Raw genomic sequence first — 16,854 nt, forward strand, 5'->3', positions numbered from 1 at the left:
AGACCTTGGAGGAGACTTGCAAACTGTTGGCCTGTAGGAAAAGCCAGGGGAGAGCAGCATTTGCTGTAGTCTACACTGTAATTGGGTTCTGAGAAATTCAGGTAAAATGAATTCCATATTGGAGCTGCTAGTGACGAACCACATGAGCAGTTAAACACACTGACGCCCGTGCTTAGATTTGAAAAGGCTGACACAGACAATGTGTAAACAGGTTGCCCTTTATCAAACAAATTTAGCGTGGTGCAGGACTGAAGGAGAGTAAAGTGTTTGTGCTAGGAAGGAAGCACAAAAAAACTTTCTAACTGCTTAACAGTAGTCATAACAACAATATTACCCGTTCTTTTGCATCCAAACAAGAGCCTATATTTTCACGAGTCTAAGAGAAAACACGTCGGCTTGTTAGGCTGTAGGCATCAGAGAATGTTGTTAGTTACATCTTTATTAAATGAACAAGGTGACTATAAAGTAAAAAGAACACACTGCTTTTTCTTACTACATTTAATCAAAGAAAAAGTTACATCCAGACAGCATTTACCATGTGGCTAGTTAGGGTGCAGTTAATAAGTACCTTCTGTTCTTTTGATGTATGCAGAATGTATACGGAAGATTACAGGCATAAGACGGATGTGGCTTGTAATTCCCAACGCTTCTCTTCAAAAGGATAATTTTACCCCATGTTATTACCAGCTTGGATTTTCCTTTTACCGACCCTGACTATCAGAAATAAAAATATAAGCAGGAAAACCAAATTTACTTTTTTGTGAAACCTCCTGCTGGCAGTCATCTAAACAGCCCCCTAGTTTTAAACAGAAAAATGGAACAAGTTTAGTCCCAAATATTCCTTTGCTGGGTACCCCCCGCACACGGTCCTACTTATTCTAGGTATTTTTCACACGTGTTGCTTAAAAAGTAAAGATATTCTGGAAATGTCAAGCATCTGTTCAACTCTTCAGAAAATGGAGGTCTGTAACTCCTTCTTGAACATGCCTTCAAAGTGAAGGTCTTTGGTCATGAGCTCCTCTTCCACGTCATCGAGGGCCCACTGATGATCGGTCAACTCCAAAGCCTCCCACTCAGTCTACGGGAAGAGAATTTACCGAGGTCGTGAGGGAGAGCATGTTCTCGTACCATTTCTCAAAAGTGCTTTGAGGAACTAAGGCCTGGTTAGGTGGCAACATGGTATGACTGTGGTCTGTGTGGAGTGGAAAAATTCTCTGAGCTCTAGAGGTGCTGCTACAGAGGTTTTTCCACCTGTGAACTTGAATGTGGAAAAAAAATTAAAACTTGATTTGATTGTGCTCGGCAAGAAGATGCGAAGTTTCCATTGATTCCTCTAATTGGCAGTGGCAGAACAGGTCTCTTCAGTAGCGGGGGAGGAATGCGTACACAAATAGTGTTGTGTACCCCTTCTCTCCCAAACAGGTGTGCAATTACTGAGTATTCACTCTCTGCAGAACATTTTAGGGTGTTGCACAATTAAATGGTATTGACATTATAAGGCTTGTGGTGGGGGGGGCCACACGGATGGGGATGGACCGCCTCTATATGTTGCCAACTTGTACTTCCCAAGTGCTTAGTACAGTGCTCTGCACACAGTAAGCGCTCAATAAATACAATTGAATGAATGAATTGAATGAATGATGGGCTTCTGGAACAACTGCCTGTCAGTTCTTTTGTCCTGGTGCCACTAAAATGCATAAATGCCAGCTGTTCCATGAGGCTACTTACAAAGAAAAAAATTGAGGAATCTTTTCTTAGGATTCAATAGTCAAATAGGATGATTCTTTTCTAGCGCAATTGCGGGACCTAATCAAGCTATTCTCGAATAATTATCAAGTTCATTTTAGATGCGGGATAAACCTGGACTTTAAATTGACAACTCGGAAGGAGCTGACCTGCTGCTTCTTTATGGGACTTTGTAGATCTTTATTTTAGAGACTCTTGTACTAAAAAGACTCTACCTTAAAAGCTTTGTTAGTATCTGCAGGCATGGCCATCGCCGCTCCCGTCATCTGTTCCTGCATCACCCGAGACTGGTCGGCAGCTACAGTGCAAAACCCACAAATGAAACAGCTCTATGAAGCTCACCGGACAATACAGGGATCAGCGCAGTAATCGTTATAGTATCTATCCCGAGGGGAGCATGGTTCTCTTAAACTCCCCATTTGCGAGTTCTTTATCCTCACGAAGGTCCCACGGAGACGCAGAGCAACTAGTAGTGAGGGCACCCCAGTCCATGAGAGCTGGAGAGGGGCTGGAAGATGTCTTTTCTACTTCATGCCGAGGAGGAGGTGGCACAGCAGCAGAGGGGAAGTACCCTCTTCCCTTCCTATCCCACCCCACCCCTCCATTTTCCCTTTATTTTCTTTTCCTCTCCACCTTCCCCCTCCCTCAAAGCCTCACCCCTCCCAAGATCGCTCTCATATTCCAAACAAAAAGTTGGCACCTCTGTTCACAAGCCAAATAGCATTTCTCTAGCGATGTTTCTTACCGTTATCCTGGCCAAGGATCAGAGAGTAAATGCTTCGAAGTCCAAAAACATTTAGGAAGTACCAAGATGCAGAACTCACCCTAGTAAAGCAAGAGTTTTAAGGGTTTGAAAGCATTCCCTGGGACAGCAAAAAGGATCGACTAAAAAGCAGCGACTTCAAACGGAAAGTCAGCACAAATAGCATTTGATCCAAAAGGTATTTCTTTTATCAGAGAAATGCCACAGAGAGCACCTAGTCTAAATTCTGAAAAAGTTAGCCGATGCCTTGTACTCCATCTTCATCTCAAAGCACAATCAGAGAAGAGCTACTTTGGAGCTGAACAGTCTTATAAATAACCAAAAGTAAATCATCGTTTATGCTGTGATTCCTGAGGGGCAGAGTTGGCTGGCAAAAAAAAAAAAAATACATTTTAAAAATGTAGTGGCCGGTCTGGTCTGAGTAATTAGATTTTTGAGAAAAGTCTCATTTTGCAAGGAGTCCTGCAAAATAGCTGTAAGGACTGCAGCATCTTATAACAGGAATCCCAGTTAGCTATGGTTGCCGGCAGAAATCTATCTGCTGCTTCATCTAGTTGTAGGATTTCCCGAGCACAGACAATAGGCTTCATATTCCCCTTTGTGCACATGAGGGCTGTGTGGCCCCAATGTATTCTGAGAGGACTTGAGCCAGTCTGGACCCCACTTTCCCCTTTACCAGGGCAGTTGCAGCAGTCATTCACTTGCTGTTCGCATAGGTTTTTTTCCTATAAGTAGAGCTAAGCACAGCACAGCTCCCAGAGGGGAAAAATTGCTGGGAAAATAGCTTAGCTGCTGGCGTGGCTCTCTCTTCTCCACACTGTCCATGGTTCCTTTCCAGGCAGTGACCTTCCCCTCCCACTGTAAACATACAAAGGAAGTTATGCAGCTCCCAACAGCCTGCTTCTTCCGGCAAAGGGGGAGATGAATCAAGACCATTAGGTCACATTTTAGTCAGTAATATACCATGCTATGTCCACTTGTTTTAGGTAAGTTACAGCTGAACACAGATTTGTTTCACTGTTTTGTGAAAATTCAGAAAGCCCTTGAAGTTTCCACATTTCTGCCCATCTTTTAAGCTACAGAACATTCTTACCAGGATGCATCTAAAGTGAGCAACTCAATTCCTTGTTGTAGCATTGGCTTGAAACGCAAAGTCAAAGGAAATGGGACCTTAGCTGAGACGAAGGAAGAAAAATGTTACTGAATTGCTAGAAACAGTTGACACAGAGTACAACCCTCTCTTTGGAGGGTATGTGAAAAATTCACAAAACTTCTATGTTCTTGGTAAAATTAATTTTTAAGAGGTTAGTTGTAGCTATTTCTATCAGACTGAAAAGACGCAAATCTTCACTTTCTCAATTAATCTGTACCAAATAGGAATCTCTTATCATAGATACTTTGTCACAGAATGATTGGAACAACCACAGGATGGAGAAAACTACAGTATACTGGCTCTCTTTAGGAGAGAGTGTTATAATTTCACCAGATAACGAGTATTGCAGAGATAACATGATCAGATTCCATATGACGTATGATTCAGTCCAAATGAGCCCTTAAACTGATCTAACTGAAAGAAAGGAGAGGCACTGCTTAAAGTGCACAAAGTGCTACTTCTGGAACTTACTTGTGACAAATCCTGAAAAAGTCATGTTGATCCATCCACCAATAAGAATCATGGGGAGAACATTTGTTACATTTCCTTTCATCATGTCAGTGAGCATAGTGGGATCTAAGATTTAAACAAAACATACTGTGTAATTAAGCACCACTCAAACCTCTTTTGGCAGCGGTTTCTTGCTGATTTTCTGAATGACCGTTAAAATTGACTGAAAAATAGAATGTAAACCAATTTGCTCCAAAACCAAGACTAGATGTCTCTTTTTATTCTCATCCCACACCAAAAATTCATCTGAGGGTATGATGTAAGCCAGGGGTGGCCCACAAAGACATCTAATTTGGCACTATGGCCATAGAACCAGCCTCAGTGTTTAGGGAGCGAGGCCCAGTGAGAATCTACTAGTTCTGCGCCCTTTTTTGGCACCAGGTTTTTATGAGTTCTGGGAATTTTCAAGGAGAGATAAAAGTTGGGGGGAGTGGAAAAGAGGCTGGGATCTGCAAATGTGTGCCCTCTCCAGGGTGGTTATGTGGCTTAATAAGAGAGCCAGGACAGACAGAGATATCCAACGGGTGCAGAACCATGGCCACAGTCAACTTTTCCCCCCATGATTAAAACAGTGCGGGTCAACTTCTAACTTTCCCATCACAGTCAACAGCACCTGCCTCTGACTCCTTGACATCACTTAATATAGCATAAAGAAGAAAAAGAGAATTTTATTTAAAAAAATTCCCCATATCTCTCAAAGGAAGCATACCAGTCATTGGAGAGGGTGGCACCACCTTCCTTTTAGTTTTTTTGAAAAATCCATCCTCTGGGTTATTGAAGAAATATTTTCGGGTCAGAAAAGACTAAGGAAAAACACAAACAAGTAGAAAGAGCGCCCAATTATTTTCCATGAACACAGAATCGAGACCAGCTAAATCCTGGTAGGCAGGTCACCACATGGGCTATCTGCCTCCGAGTGGGTTTCCAAACTCCTCTAGTATTCTACTGTTATTCCTCCGCTGTTCTACTCTCCTAAAAAGCCCAGAGAAGCAGTTCATTAATTGCTCAGAACCAGTAAAAGAGTGACATGGTGGGCAGAAGTAAAATACTTCTTTAAATACTCCCTCGCTAAGTGTTTGATCTTCCCACTAAGAATTTTAGAGCCAGTCCAACCATCATCTGGGAACAGTATGACCTAGTGGAAAGAGCACGGGCCTGGGATTCGGAGGATCTGGGTTCTAATCCCAACTCCAACACTTGTCTGCTGTGTGAAATTGGGCAAATCACTTCACTTCTCTGGGCTTCAGTTACCTCATCTATAAAATGGGGATTAAGACTGTTAGCCCCATGTGGGACAGAGACTGTCCCCAATCTAATTATCTTGTATCTACCCTGGCACTTAGTTCAGTGCCTGGCACATAGTAAATGCTAAACAAACACCATTTTTTAAAAGTGACCATTTTAAAAGGATGATGGGCTTAGAACTACTGACCCTGTATGAAACACTTAAGCTAATATGTCCTAGGACCCATTTTTCACACAAAAACCCTTCTCATTAACTTGCCAGATGCACTAACAAAAACCCACAATTTTAAAATTACAGTACATGCATCTAGAGGCCCGTTCTCTGTGGAGAAACTTGTTGAGGGATCAGAATGTCTTTTCTTCTCATTTACATTGCTGCCAGACAATCAGTTTTCCTCATGTAGCCTTACAGACATGAGCTTCATATTAAAGAAAGTAAAAATAAAGGAGGGGGCCGGGGGAGAAAAACTGAATAGTACCTGCTTGGGAATGTATTTTCCATTTTCCCTCAGCACTCTGCTGCGAATCAAGACTTGACTGGGAAAGAAAAGAAATCAAGAAAATGAAATTAATAACGTGAAATGCTAGATGAGCATGCAAAGTTTAGCAGAAAGATCTTCGGTAACACAAACTAAGCCCCCACCCCACCATTTAGCAGATCTGTTACACAATGATGCTGGTTTTTGAAATAAGGTCATCTTTCAAGACTTGCAGACATGTTATAATGGAAATAAGATTTCTAAGGACAGGACACAGGGCCACCCCACCCATTTTTTTCCCCCTTACAGAAGTCAGGCAAAGATTGCAAGAATCACCCCTGAATGAAAAGGAGCCAGGTTCTGTTCCTGAACTGGGGATAAGATGAGGATTTGTGTTTGTGTGAAAAATGGGTCCTAGGACATATTAGCTTAAGTGTTTCATACGGGGTCAGTGGTTCTAAGCCCATCATCCTTTTAAAATGGTTACTTTTTAAAAATGGTATTTGTTTAGCGTTTAGCTAGTGAACGTCAGGAAGGAGATGCTTCTGCTCCACGAAAAGGCGGCCAAGTTAAAGAAACGAGCCCCTAAGCTGCAGCAGAGAAGGCAGAAAGAAGAACTGGAGCGAGAGCAGCAGAGGGAGAAGGAGTTTGAAAGAGAGAAGCAACTAACGGCCAAACTGGCCAAAAGATGAACCAAAATAATGACGTCCGCCTCTTTTTCCTTTGTTCTTCCCCCACGTCTTTCCCCGTCCCCGCCCCGGACCCTCTGGGCTTCCGACGTCTTCATGAGCAGGTTGGACGTTGAAGCTTTTGCTGGAATTTAGAAGTTTGTCTCCCCCTTTTCGACTGTGGGCCCACTGTTGGGTAGGGACTGTCTCTATATGTTGCCAATTTGGACTTCCCAAGCGCTTAGTACAGTGCTCTGCACATAGTACTAAATCTCTGTACTAAATCTCCAGTGGCTACCAATCAATCTGCGCATCAGGCAGAAACTCCTCACCCTGGGCTTCAAGGCTGTCCATCACCTCACCCCCTCCTACCTCACCTCCCTTCTCTCCTTCTCCAGCCCAGCCCGCACCCTCCGCTCCTCTGCCGCTAATCTCCTCACCGTACCTCGTTCTCGCCTGTCCCACCATCAACCCCCAGCCCACGTCATCCCCCGGGCCTGGAATGCCCTCCCTCTGCCCCTCCGCCAAGCTAGCTCTCTTCCTCCCTTCAAGGCCCTGCTGAGAGCTCACCTCCTCCAGGAGGCCTTCCCAGACTGAGCCCCTTCCTTCCTCTCCCCCTCGTCCCCCTCTCCACCCCCCCATCTTACCTCCTTCCCTTCCCCACAGCACCTGTATATATGCATATATGGTTGTACATATTTATTACTCTATTTATTTATTTATTTATTTCACTTGTACATTTCTATCCTATTTATTTTATTTTGTTGGTATGTTTGGTTCTGTTCTCTGTCTCCCCCTTTTAGACTGTGAGCCCACTGTTGGGTAGGGACTGTCTCTATGTGTTGCCAATTTGTACTTCCCAAGCGCTTACTACAGTGCTCTGCACATAGTAAGCGCTCAATAAATACGATTGATTGATTGATTGATTGATTAGTAAGCGCTCAATAAATGTGACTGATTGATTTCAGGACTCAGAAACTACTGCTGGTTTCTCAAAGGGGTGATTTCTGGTTAAGAAACTGGGTCAGTTTCGACTCGAATCGGGGTGCAGCAAATACGCTCACTGGTTATATAAATTAGGAAGACAGTGGTGGAGGTGGAGAGGTAATGGTCAAATGGATAAACCAGAACCAGCACATACCACACCACTGGAAATCTGGCTTTACGTGAGTGTCGCCACACACGCGTGGGGCCATTTCCCGCCATATTACCTGTCAGACACCTGCTCCTGGGTGAGCTTCTTGTCACTCTGAAGAAGGATGGAGACGTAGTGCCTGATCATGCCCACGAAGAACGTGATGAAGACGATGGGCAGGACCACCCACAGGCGGATGTTGGAGTCGAGCAGCAACTCGGGCTCGGCCATCTTCGAAGCGAATCCCGGAAAGAAGACGCCTGAGGGGACGACGGAGGGGTCAGGCTTTCCCCAGGCCCGGTGGCCGGCAGAGGACGTGCGTTCTAATCCCGACCCCCCGCCCACTTCGCTCCTCTGGGCCTCAGTTCCCTCATCTGGAAAATGGGCCCAACTTCTCCTCAGCGCCGCCCCTCCTCCCCACCTCTTCGGGTCTCTCCGGCTTCAGCTCACCTGGGCCCCGGCGCCGCGCGGGCTCCCCCCCTCCCCCCGCTGGTCACCGCCGCAGGCCGTGACGTCACCGCGTCGTGCGTGCTACGTCATCAAAGCGCGCCGACGTCGGCGCGAGCGGGAATCTTGACGGAGGAGCCCGAGTCTCCTCAGGCGGGGCCTTTAGCCTCAGGTGCAGCCTCGCCGCTTGCCCTTCTTCAAAGCGGGATTTCCACCGTTTGACTCCTCCCTTCAAGGCCCTGCTGAGAGCTCACCTCCTCCAGGAGGCCTTCCCAGACAGCCCCTTCCTTCCTCTCCCCCTCGTCCCCCTCTCCATCCCCCCCATCTTACCTCCTTCCCTTCCCCACAGCACCTGTAGATATGTTTGTACATATTTATTACTCTATTTTACTTGTACATATCTGTCCTATTTATTTTATTTTGTTGGTCTGTTTGGTTTTGTTCTCTGTCTCCCCCTTTTAGACTGTGAGCCCACTGTTGGGTAGGGACCGTCTCTAGATGTTGCCAATTTGTACTTCCCAAGCGCTTAGTACAGTGCTCTGCACATAGTAAGTGCTCAATAAATACGATTGATGATGATGATGTCTCCCCCTTTTAGACTGTGAGCCCACGGTTGGGTAGGGACCGTCTCTATATGTTGCCAATTTGTACTTCCCAAGCGCTTAGTACAGTGCTCTGCACATAGTAAGTGCTCAATAAATACGATTGATGATGATGATGTCTCCCCCTTTTAGACTGTGAGCCCACGGTTGGGTAGGGACCGTCTCTATGTGTTGCCAATTTGTACTTCCCAAGCGCTTAGTACAGTGCTCTGCACATAGTAAGCGCTCAATAAAGACGATTGATGATGATGATGTCAATCCCGGTTGAATCCCAACCTCCCCACTTCCCGTTAGTGCTCAAATGCTTCTTTCCAGGGCTTTCCTTTATCGGCAAGCTCCACCACCAGTTCGGGTATCGGGCCTTGTTCCCTCAGGCTGGGAACCGGTGGTGGTGGGGTTAGCCAAGAGGGTTGGCAAATTGTAATTTTTCCTCTCCACTTTGCCGCAGGACATAGTTGTGGTGATAGAAGATCTCACGGCAATGTTCAGCTTGGAGGATAAAGAAGGGAGCCTACCAGCAGCAGCAGCCTCCAGTAGGCCCTCGCCTAGTAAAGGTAGTTTCCTCAGATGATGGATAATGGTGGCGTGTAATAGCTGCCTCGTTTCCACTCCTTCCAACCCCACGGCGAAATTGGGGACAGAAGGGGATCATTCATGTTGCCAGCTTGTACTTCCCAAGCGCCTAGTACAGTGCTCTGCGCACAGTAAGCACTCAATAAATACGATTGATGACGCTGCAAGTGCTTGAGGCTGTTGAAGACCTCTAAGGCAGTCCTCGGGTTTATGACACAGTTGGTTCCTGATAACCGCGTCGTAAATCAAAATATTCCACATCGAAACCAGGTGATTGCCAGAAGCGGTGGCGAGTTCCCGAGCCAAGGATGGCCACCCTGTTTTTAGCATAATTAGATTTGTGTGCTCAATTGTACATGAGTAATATGGCTACACTAGCGTATTTGTATTGTCAAAGAGGTTTCGTGGTAGTAATAATAATGATGATGGCATTTATTAAGCGCTTACCATGTGCAAAGCGCTGTTCTAAGCGCTGGGGAGGTTACAAGATGATCAGGTTGTCCCATGGGGGGCTCCCAGTCTTCATCCCCATTTTACAGATGAGGTAACTGAGGCACAGAGAAGTGAAGTGACTTGCCCAAAGTCACACAGCTGACAGTTGGCAGAGCCAGGATTTGAACCCATGATCTCTGACTCCAAAGCCCGGGCTCTTTCCACTGAGCCACAGAGTGGCTAATGTTGATTTTGTAGGAAATTGATGTCAGCCTTCCTTGGAGACTCTCTTGATCAGGGATTCCCCCTCCATGATCGTAAGCTTGTTGTGGACAGGGAATGTGTCTGTTATGTTGTACTCTCCCAAACGCTTAGTACATTGTTCCGCACACGGTAACCACTCAATAAATACGATTGACCGACTGCCTGCATTTAAGGATCATTCAGTTTTATTTATTGAGTGCTTACTCTGTGCAGAGCACCAGACTAAGCACACGGGAGAGTACAGTGCAAAAGAGTTGGTGGACACGTTCCCTGCCCACAACACACTTGCGGTCTAGGGGATCCACTTTGAAAGTTGTAGAGGGTGCATAATCCCACAGAGTGTGTGTTGCAGCTACAGAATTCCACTCCCCATCCCTTCTCCCATGTACCCGCTTCCAGCCCCGCGCTTGCTCCACGAAGACCTGTACCTGGCTCCCCCTTGAAGATCCAGTGCTCCATGAGTACTAATAATGATGGTATTTGTTAAGCACTTACTATGTGCCAAGCACTATTCTAAGCGCTGGGGTAGATACAGGGTAATCAGGTTGCCCCATATGGGGCTCACAGTCTTAATCCCCATTTTACAGATGAGGTAACTGAGGCGCGGCGAAGTCAAGTGACTTGCCCAAGGTCACGCAGCTAAGCGGCGGAGCCGGGATTAGAAACGTGACTGCTAGCAGAGGGCAAGAGGTGGAGCTTCCGTCTCCTCCCTGCCCAAAAAAGTGTGGGGGTGAAGCTGATGGTGGGGGAGGGCCCTTAGGATGGAGGCATATAGACGCAGGTGTTATGAGTAAAGTGGGGGCAGAAGGGATAACATAGGTACAGTGGAGGTAGGAGGCTAGAAAGTTCCAAAATAAAAGGTGAGTAAACTTGAGAGACCAGTGGGTGGGCTTACAGAGAAAGAAGGATGGTATGTGGCCTAATGGAAAAAGCGTGGGCTTGGGTGTCAGAAAACTAGCCCTAGATCATACGACTGGTAAATTATATTGTTGGGATTAGATCCCGGGTCTCCGGACTCTGTCTCTCATGTTCTTTCCTCCACGCCACCTTGCCGCCTCCTGTCTGTTACTGTTAACCACCCTGTGCCTCAGTTGCTTCATATGTAAAATGGGGCTATGGTACCTTCCCTCCCTACCTCTTAGGTTGTGAGCGCTGTGTGATCCGGGAACTGTTTGATCTGATTTTAATATATCTACCCTAGTAGTGAGGCCATTGGCCCTTAAAGGCTTACTGAATATCATAATGAGAATTTGACGAGTGTAGAGGTGCAGGGGAAAGGGGGATTAGCGGGAGAATGCATCCTTTCCCTCTGAGGCGTTATATTTTAGGTAGTCACTGTAAGTCCAGAGTTAATTTTTTGGATCAATGCAGTATCATTATTGTATGGAGTTACTGATAACGTAGGCATTCTTTTTTGTGAGTCACCAAGCTGCGGGAGAGGAGGCCCCACTGAGTCGAATACATCAGCAGCAGAGGGGTGATATGACCAAAAACAATGGATTGGACCAGTAGTTGTCCTAACCCAGTGTTCTGACCTCCAACAGTGCCATAAAATCATACTCAGAGGAACAGTGTGATGGCCATTTCTGATGTTGTGATAGACTATATTAAGCATCTGCTGTGTGCCAAGCACTGGAGAAAAAATACGAGTCTGAGAATTAGGGACTCCCAGTCTAAGACTAAGAGGGGAAGGGGGAACTGGCGACTGATGTGTGAGGAAAGATCAAGGAATACAATCCCCATACAGACACAGTAGACAAGGATGAGAAATGCCAAAAAAAAAAAAAAGCAGTATGGTACTGTGGCTGGAGGAGCAGAGGCTCCTTGCAACTCGGAGTCCAGTAGTCACAGTCATGGCCTTTGCAGCATTCTAAATGTTGGGAAGGCCTCGAGTCGTTGCCGCGTCTTCCTGCTGACGGAAAGTCCAGGTGATGTGAAGACAGGGCAGCGGGCCTCAGTCCGGTGGAGAAGGGATCGTCAGAGGCTCTTGCTGTTGCTGCTGCTCCTACTTGACCTCCATTTTCTGGGTGTCATCAAATATCCCTGACTTTTCCCTCCAACAGCTTCATGTGTCTAATCCTTTTGGAAGTTACATCCCTAACTTCCCTCTAAAAACCTTGTATGGACCTCCCCTTCATACATTTATCCAAATATTTGTAGCCACTGATATTTTCCACCTGCACAATTTCTTGTGGTGTGCGTGGCTTAGTGGAAAGAGCACAGGCTTGGGAGTGGGAGGATGTGGGTTCTAATCCTGGCCCCACCACTTGTCTGCTGTGTGACCTTGGGCAAGCCACTTAACTTCTCTGTTCCTCAGTTACCTCATCTGTAAAATGGGGATTAAAACTGTGAGCCCCACATTGGACAACCTGATTACCCTGTATCTATCCCAGTGCTTAGAACAGTGCTTGGCACATAGTAAGTGCTTAACAAATACTATAATTATTATTATTACCGTCTGCTTTGTAAATATGTTATTGTTTTGGCGGGCTCACCCATCAGAGGGTAGGGAACTCCTTGAGGGTAGGGAATGAGTCCTAATTATTATACTCTCCCAAGTGCTTACTGTAGTGCTCTGCTTTAGTCTGTGAGCTCGCTGTGGGCAGGGATTGTGTCTGTGGTTGTAGCGGACTCTCCCAAGTGCTTGGTACAGTGCTTTGCATACAGTAAGTACTCAATAAATGGGAATGAATGCACAGAGTAGGTGCTCAATAAATACTATTTATTTTGAGCCTTCTGATTCCTCCTTCAGATTTCAGTGGGTGCTCAGTATTCCTGGTGGGAATAATAATTGGTGAACAATAATAATAATAATAATAGTAGTATTTGCCAAGCACTTACTCTGTGTCAAGTACTGTTCTAAGTGCTGGGGGAGGTACAAAATAATCAGGTCGGTCACAGGCCCTGTCCCACATGGGGTTCACAATCTAACTAGGCGGCAGAACTGGTATTGAATTGAAGTAAGGGAGGCACAGAGAATTTAAGTGAGTTGCCCAAGGTCACGGCAGGGACGTGATGGAGCCGGAATTAGAACCCAGGTTTTCTGACTCCTGGCCCGTGCTCTTTCCATTAGGCCACGCTGCTTCATTCTGCATTTACTTTGTTCATACCTTTCATGATTTTGAAGACTTAATCCTTTTTATTAAGCTATTCCAACCGTCTTATAGTGTTGGATGCCCCTTTCTGTAGTTTGTCCAGCTTTGTTACTTCTTTCGTAAAATGCAGAAGGCTGGACTGTCTGCAGTATTTTGGGTGTGTATGTTTCCTGGTTTTATGAAGTTAGAGTGCTATCCTTTTTTAGTCTGTTGTGGTGATGCCCGCCCAGCGTTTTGTTAGTTATATTGGCTGCTACCTAACATTAAACCCATGAATTGAGAGAACAATAGATGATAGCCCCAAGATGTCTTTCTCAAGTTATGACTGATGTCAGAGCCCATCAGAAAGTAGCTGTGACGTGGATTACCTTTAACCTAGTTTCATTTCCTCACACTGAACCTCTCCTGCTATTTTGCACTTCTTTCATTCAGCTTCGAGATGTTCTCGTAGTGTGTGTCTTTACCTGCGTACCATTTTACGTCCTGGAATAACTTAAGTGCATGTTTGAAGGTTTCACTGCACATTCTTTATTCCAGATCATTTGTGAAAATCTTCAATAAAACTGGCAAAGAATGCAGGTTTAGATTAATTAATTTTGTGCAGTTGCCAAAGGAAGTTGCATTCTAACCGTGTGGCCCAGTGGAAAGAGCACAAGCCTGGGAGTCAGAAGGACCTGGGTTATAATCTCAACTCTGTCTCTTGTCTGTTCTGTGACCTTGGGCAAGTCACTTAACTTCTCTATGCCCCTCAATTCCCTCACCTGTAAAATGGGGATTGATACTGTGAGCCCTATTTGGGATAGGAACTGTGAAGCAATGAAGATATAGTATAGAAAAGAAAGACAAAAGTAATATTTATACATCACTATTAGTCCTTGACTTTTCATCATAGTGAATTTGTTCTCCATGTATCTGAACAGAGAAAAGACTACCAATCAGATATGCAGATATACAGTGCTCCTTGTAATAGTAATAATGATGGTATTTCTAATAATAATAATAATAATGTTGGTATTTGTGAAGCGCTTACTACGTACCAAGCACTGGTCTAAGCGCTGGGATAGATACAAGGTTATCAGGTTGTCTCACTTGGGGCTCACAGTCTTGATTCCCATTTCACAGATGAGGTAACTGAGGCCCAGAGAAGTTAAATGACTTGCCCAAAGTCACACAGCTGACAAGTGGCGGAGTTGGGATTAGAGCCCCCGACCTCTGACTCCCAAGCCCGGGCTCTTTCCACTAAGCCTTGCTGCTTCTCGATGTGGCAAGTGCTGTTCTAAGCGTTGAGGTAGTTACAAGGTAATCGAGTTGCCCCATATGGGGCTCAAAGTTTGTGTTTGTGAAATTTGTGGGTTTTTTTTCCCCTCACAGGAACTGAGAAGAATCAAGGTGGTGATAAATCCCAGAAGCCAAATGCAGGAGATGGAGTAGTGAATGACGACACTGTTTTCGTTCAGCTTCTCAAGGCAGCAGGAATTTTTCTGAAAGTTGGAGGGAAGAAGAATGAGCTAGGTAATATTTTAATATTTTGTTCTCGGTTTGCTAGTATAAACTTGAATAGTACAACCAGTTTTGAAATGGGACCACATGTTTTCAGGATCATCTGTTTTATAACCATCAAAATAAGGAATTAGTGGGACTAGAGATAGGAGGGCATTTATTCCTATTTGTTCCCTAGACATAATTGAGCCTTGGGGATATTTTTTAGAGAGCCACAGTAGGAGTGAGTTTTACCGGATGAAATTGTTTCTTAACTCTGTCTTTTGTATGTAACGTATTGGCCACTCCTAGGATTGCGGCAAATGTCACCTACTCTGTTTGAAACATAGCCTGTGTACTGAGGGGAGTAGCATCATTATTAACAGCGTTCACTGAGTTCCCACTGTGTGCAGAGTACTGTACTACTCGTTTGCGAACATGAAACCAAAGTAAAAGATCCAGTTCCTGCCCTTGAAGTGTCTAAAGCTTAATGAACAAAAGAAGGATATGACATAGTTTCCTCTCCTCAAGGGGAGAAGGCAGGCAAATACAAAACCTGAACAGTGAAGCCTAGTGGAGAGCGCCCAGGCCTAGGAGTCAGAAGACCCGGGTTCTAATCCGGGCTCTGCTGATTGCTTGTTCTGTGTGACCTTGGGCAAGTCACTTAATTTCTCTGTGCCTCAGTTTCCTCATCTGTAAAATAGAGATTAAATCCTATTCCCTCCTACTTAGACTGGGAGCCTCATATGGGACAGGGACTAGGTCCAACTTGATTATCTTGTATTCATTCATTCAGTCATATTTATTGCGCACTTATTGTGTGTAGAGCACTGTACTAAGCCCTTGGTACGATGTACAGTGCAACAATAAACAGACACATTCCCCGCCCACAACGAGGTTGCATTCTAGGCAAGGGGAGGCAGACATCAATACAAATAAATAAAATTACAGATATGTACCCGTATATGTGCCGTGGGGCTGGGAGGGAGGGAAGAGCAAAGGGAGCAAGTCAGGGCGACGCAGAAGGGAGTGGGAAGTGAGGAAAGGTGGGGCTTAGTCTGGGAAGGCCTCTTGGAGGTGTGCCTTCAATAAGGCTTTGAAGTGCGGTAGAGTAATTGTCGGATTTGAGGAGGGAGGGTGTTCCAGGCCAGAGGCAGGACATGGGCGAGGGGTCAGCGGCAAGATAGGCAAGATGGAGGCATAGTGAGAGGGTTAGCACTAGAGGAGCAAAGTGTTGGAGCTGGGTTGTAGAAGGAGAGAAGTGAGGTGAGGTACGAGGGGGCAAGGCGATGAAGTGGAGGAGCAGGGTGACGTGCTGAACATTTTTGTCAAAAAATGATCCGGGCAGCAGTGAAGTATGGACTGGAGTGGGGAGAGACAGGAGGCCGGGAGATCGGCAAGGAAGGCTGATGCAGTAATCCAGGCGGGATAGAATGAGTGATTGTATTAATGTGGTAGCAGTTTGGTACCCCAGGACTCTGTCACCATGCTTGGCACAAAGGAAGCAGTTAAATACCTTAAGTAAGTAGCACACAGTTAGATAAAAGTAAAAGGCAAGGGGCAAAATTGAGAATGCAAATAATAGAAATACATCTCACAAGCTTGGGAAAGAGCTAAGGAGGTTGGACTGACTAGAAATCTGCGTGCATATGTGAGAGCGAGAGACTCTGGAAAGATTTCATTTAGGAGGTGTTTTTAGTAGAGATTTGAGGGTGGTGAAGGCCATGGGAATGGCAGTGACTTAGAGGTGAGAGTGTCCAGGGCAGGGAATGAGAGGTGGCTTGATTGTGAGGGTAGAGAGCACTAGCTGGGATGAAGTCGGAGCTGAGAAAGCTTGCTCGTGGAAAGCCTTGAAGCCCCTGCCCAAGATTTTTACTTTGACAAGAGCAGCAACCAGAGTCATTAGATTTTTAAAGAGGGAAATGAGATCAGTTCTGTGCTCAGGGAAGTTTACCCAAGAGCAGCTGGGTGTTCCTATGAATTCTGAAGATGTGGCTTCACATTTTAGAAGAAAACATAACTAACTCAGCAGTAGGTGAGAAGGTGTGGTGGGGTGAATGGGTGTGGGGAGGGGAAAGTGCAGTTTTTTTTTTTCTTCTGGAGACCATTAACTAGTTAGAATATGTGGGAATCTAATCTTACTCCTTCCTTTGACAACACCTTTTCTTCTTTGTTTTCTTTAGTGGTGGAACAAGTCATTTTCCAAAAGAAGCTCTTTCAGGAACTAAAGAAACATGCTCTTTACCCAAGAGTAAGTATATCC

The 16,854-nt window shown here is 45.4% G+C and overlaps 2 protein-coding genes across 2 annotated transcripts in view; one reads left to right on the forward strand and one right to left on the reverse strand.

Moving 5' to 3' along the window:
* Positions 1-421: 421 nt before the first annotated feature.
* Positions 422-8,181, reverse strand: EMC3 (ER membrane protein complex subunit 3). Its single transcript, XM_038739830.1, has 9 exons — positions 8,150-8,181; positions 7,776-7,959; positions 5,897-5,954; positions 4,882-4,975; positions 4,134-4,238; positions 3,603-3,684; positions 2,492-2,571; positions 1,962-2,044; positions 422-1,078 (listed from the first exon to the last, which is right to left on the reverse strand). Exons 2-9 carry the CDS (start codon positions 7,928-7,930, stop codon positions 950-952), a joined length of 786 nt encoding a protein of 261 aa, XP_038595758.1. The 5' UTR covers positions 7,931-7,959; positions 8,150-8,181; the 3' UTR covers positions 422-949.
* Positions 8,182-8,280: 99 nt separating this feature from the next.
* FANCD2 (FA complementation group D2) overlaps positions 8,281-16,854 on the forward strand; it is a 76,901-nt gene continuing 68,327 nt past the window's right edge. The window contains exons 1-4 of the mRNA XM_038740292.1: positions 8,281-8,318; positions 9,197-9,302; positions 14,484-14,624; positions 16,775-16,842. Of these exons, the coding sequence (XP_038596220.1) occupies positions 9,230-9,302; positions 14,484-14,624; positions 16,775-16,842 (282 nt within the window). The 5' untranslated portion in view covers positions 8,281-8,318; positions 9,197-9,229. The remainder of the gene's footprint in view (positions 8,319-9,196; positions 9,303-14,483; positions 14,625-16,774; positions 16,843-16,854) is intronic.

This window comes from Tachyglossus aculeatus, chromosome X1, assembly GCF_015852505.1.
Source record: "Tachyglossus aculeatus isolate mTacAcu1 chromosome X1, mTacAcu1.pri, whole genome shotgun sequence".
In the NCBI taxonomy this organism is placed as follows: domain Eukaryota; kingdom Metazoa; phylum Chordata; class Mammalia; order Monotremata; family Tachyglossidae; genus Tachyglossus; species Tachyglossus aculeatus.

Coding starts and splice junctions, on each gene's coding strand:
- EMC3 (XM_038739830.1), bottom strand. CDS start 7,930: ATGGCCGAGCCCGAGTTGCTGCTCGACTCCAACATCCGCCTGTGGGTG. Junction 4,976..5,896: donor GAAAATACATTCCCAAGCAG/GTACTATTCAGT, acceptor GTTTTTCCTTAG/TCTTTTCTGACCCGAAAATA. Junction 2,572..3,602: donor CTCACTTTAGATGCATCCTG/GTAAGAATGTTC, acceptor TTGCTTTACTAG/GGTGAGTTCTGCATCTTGGT.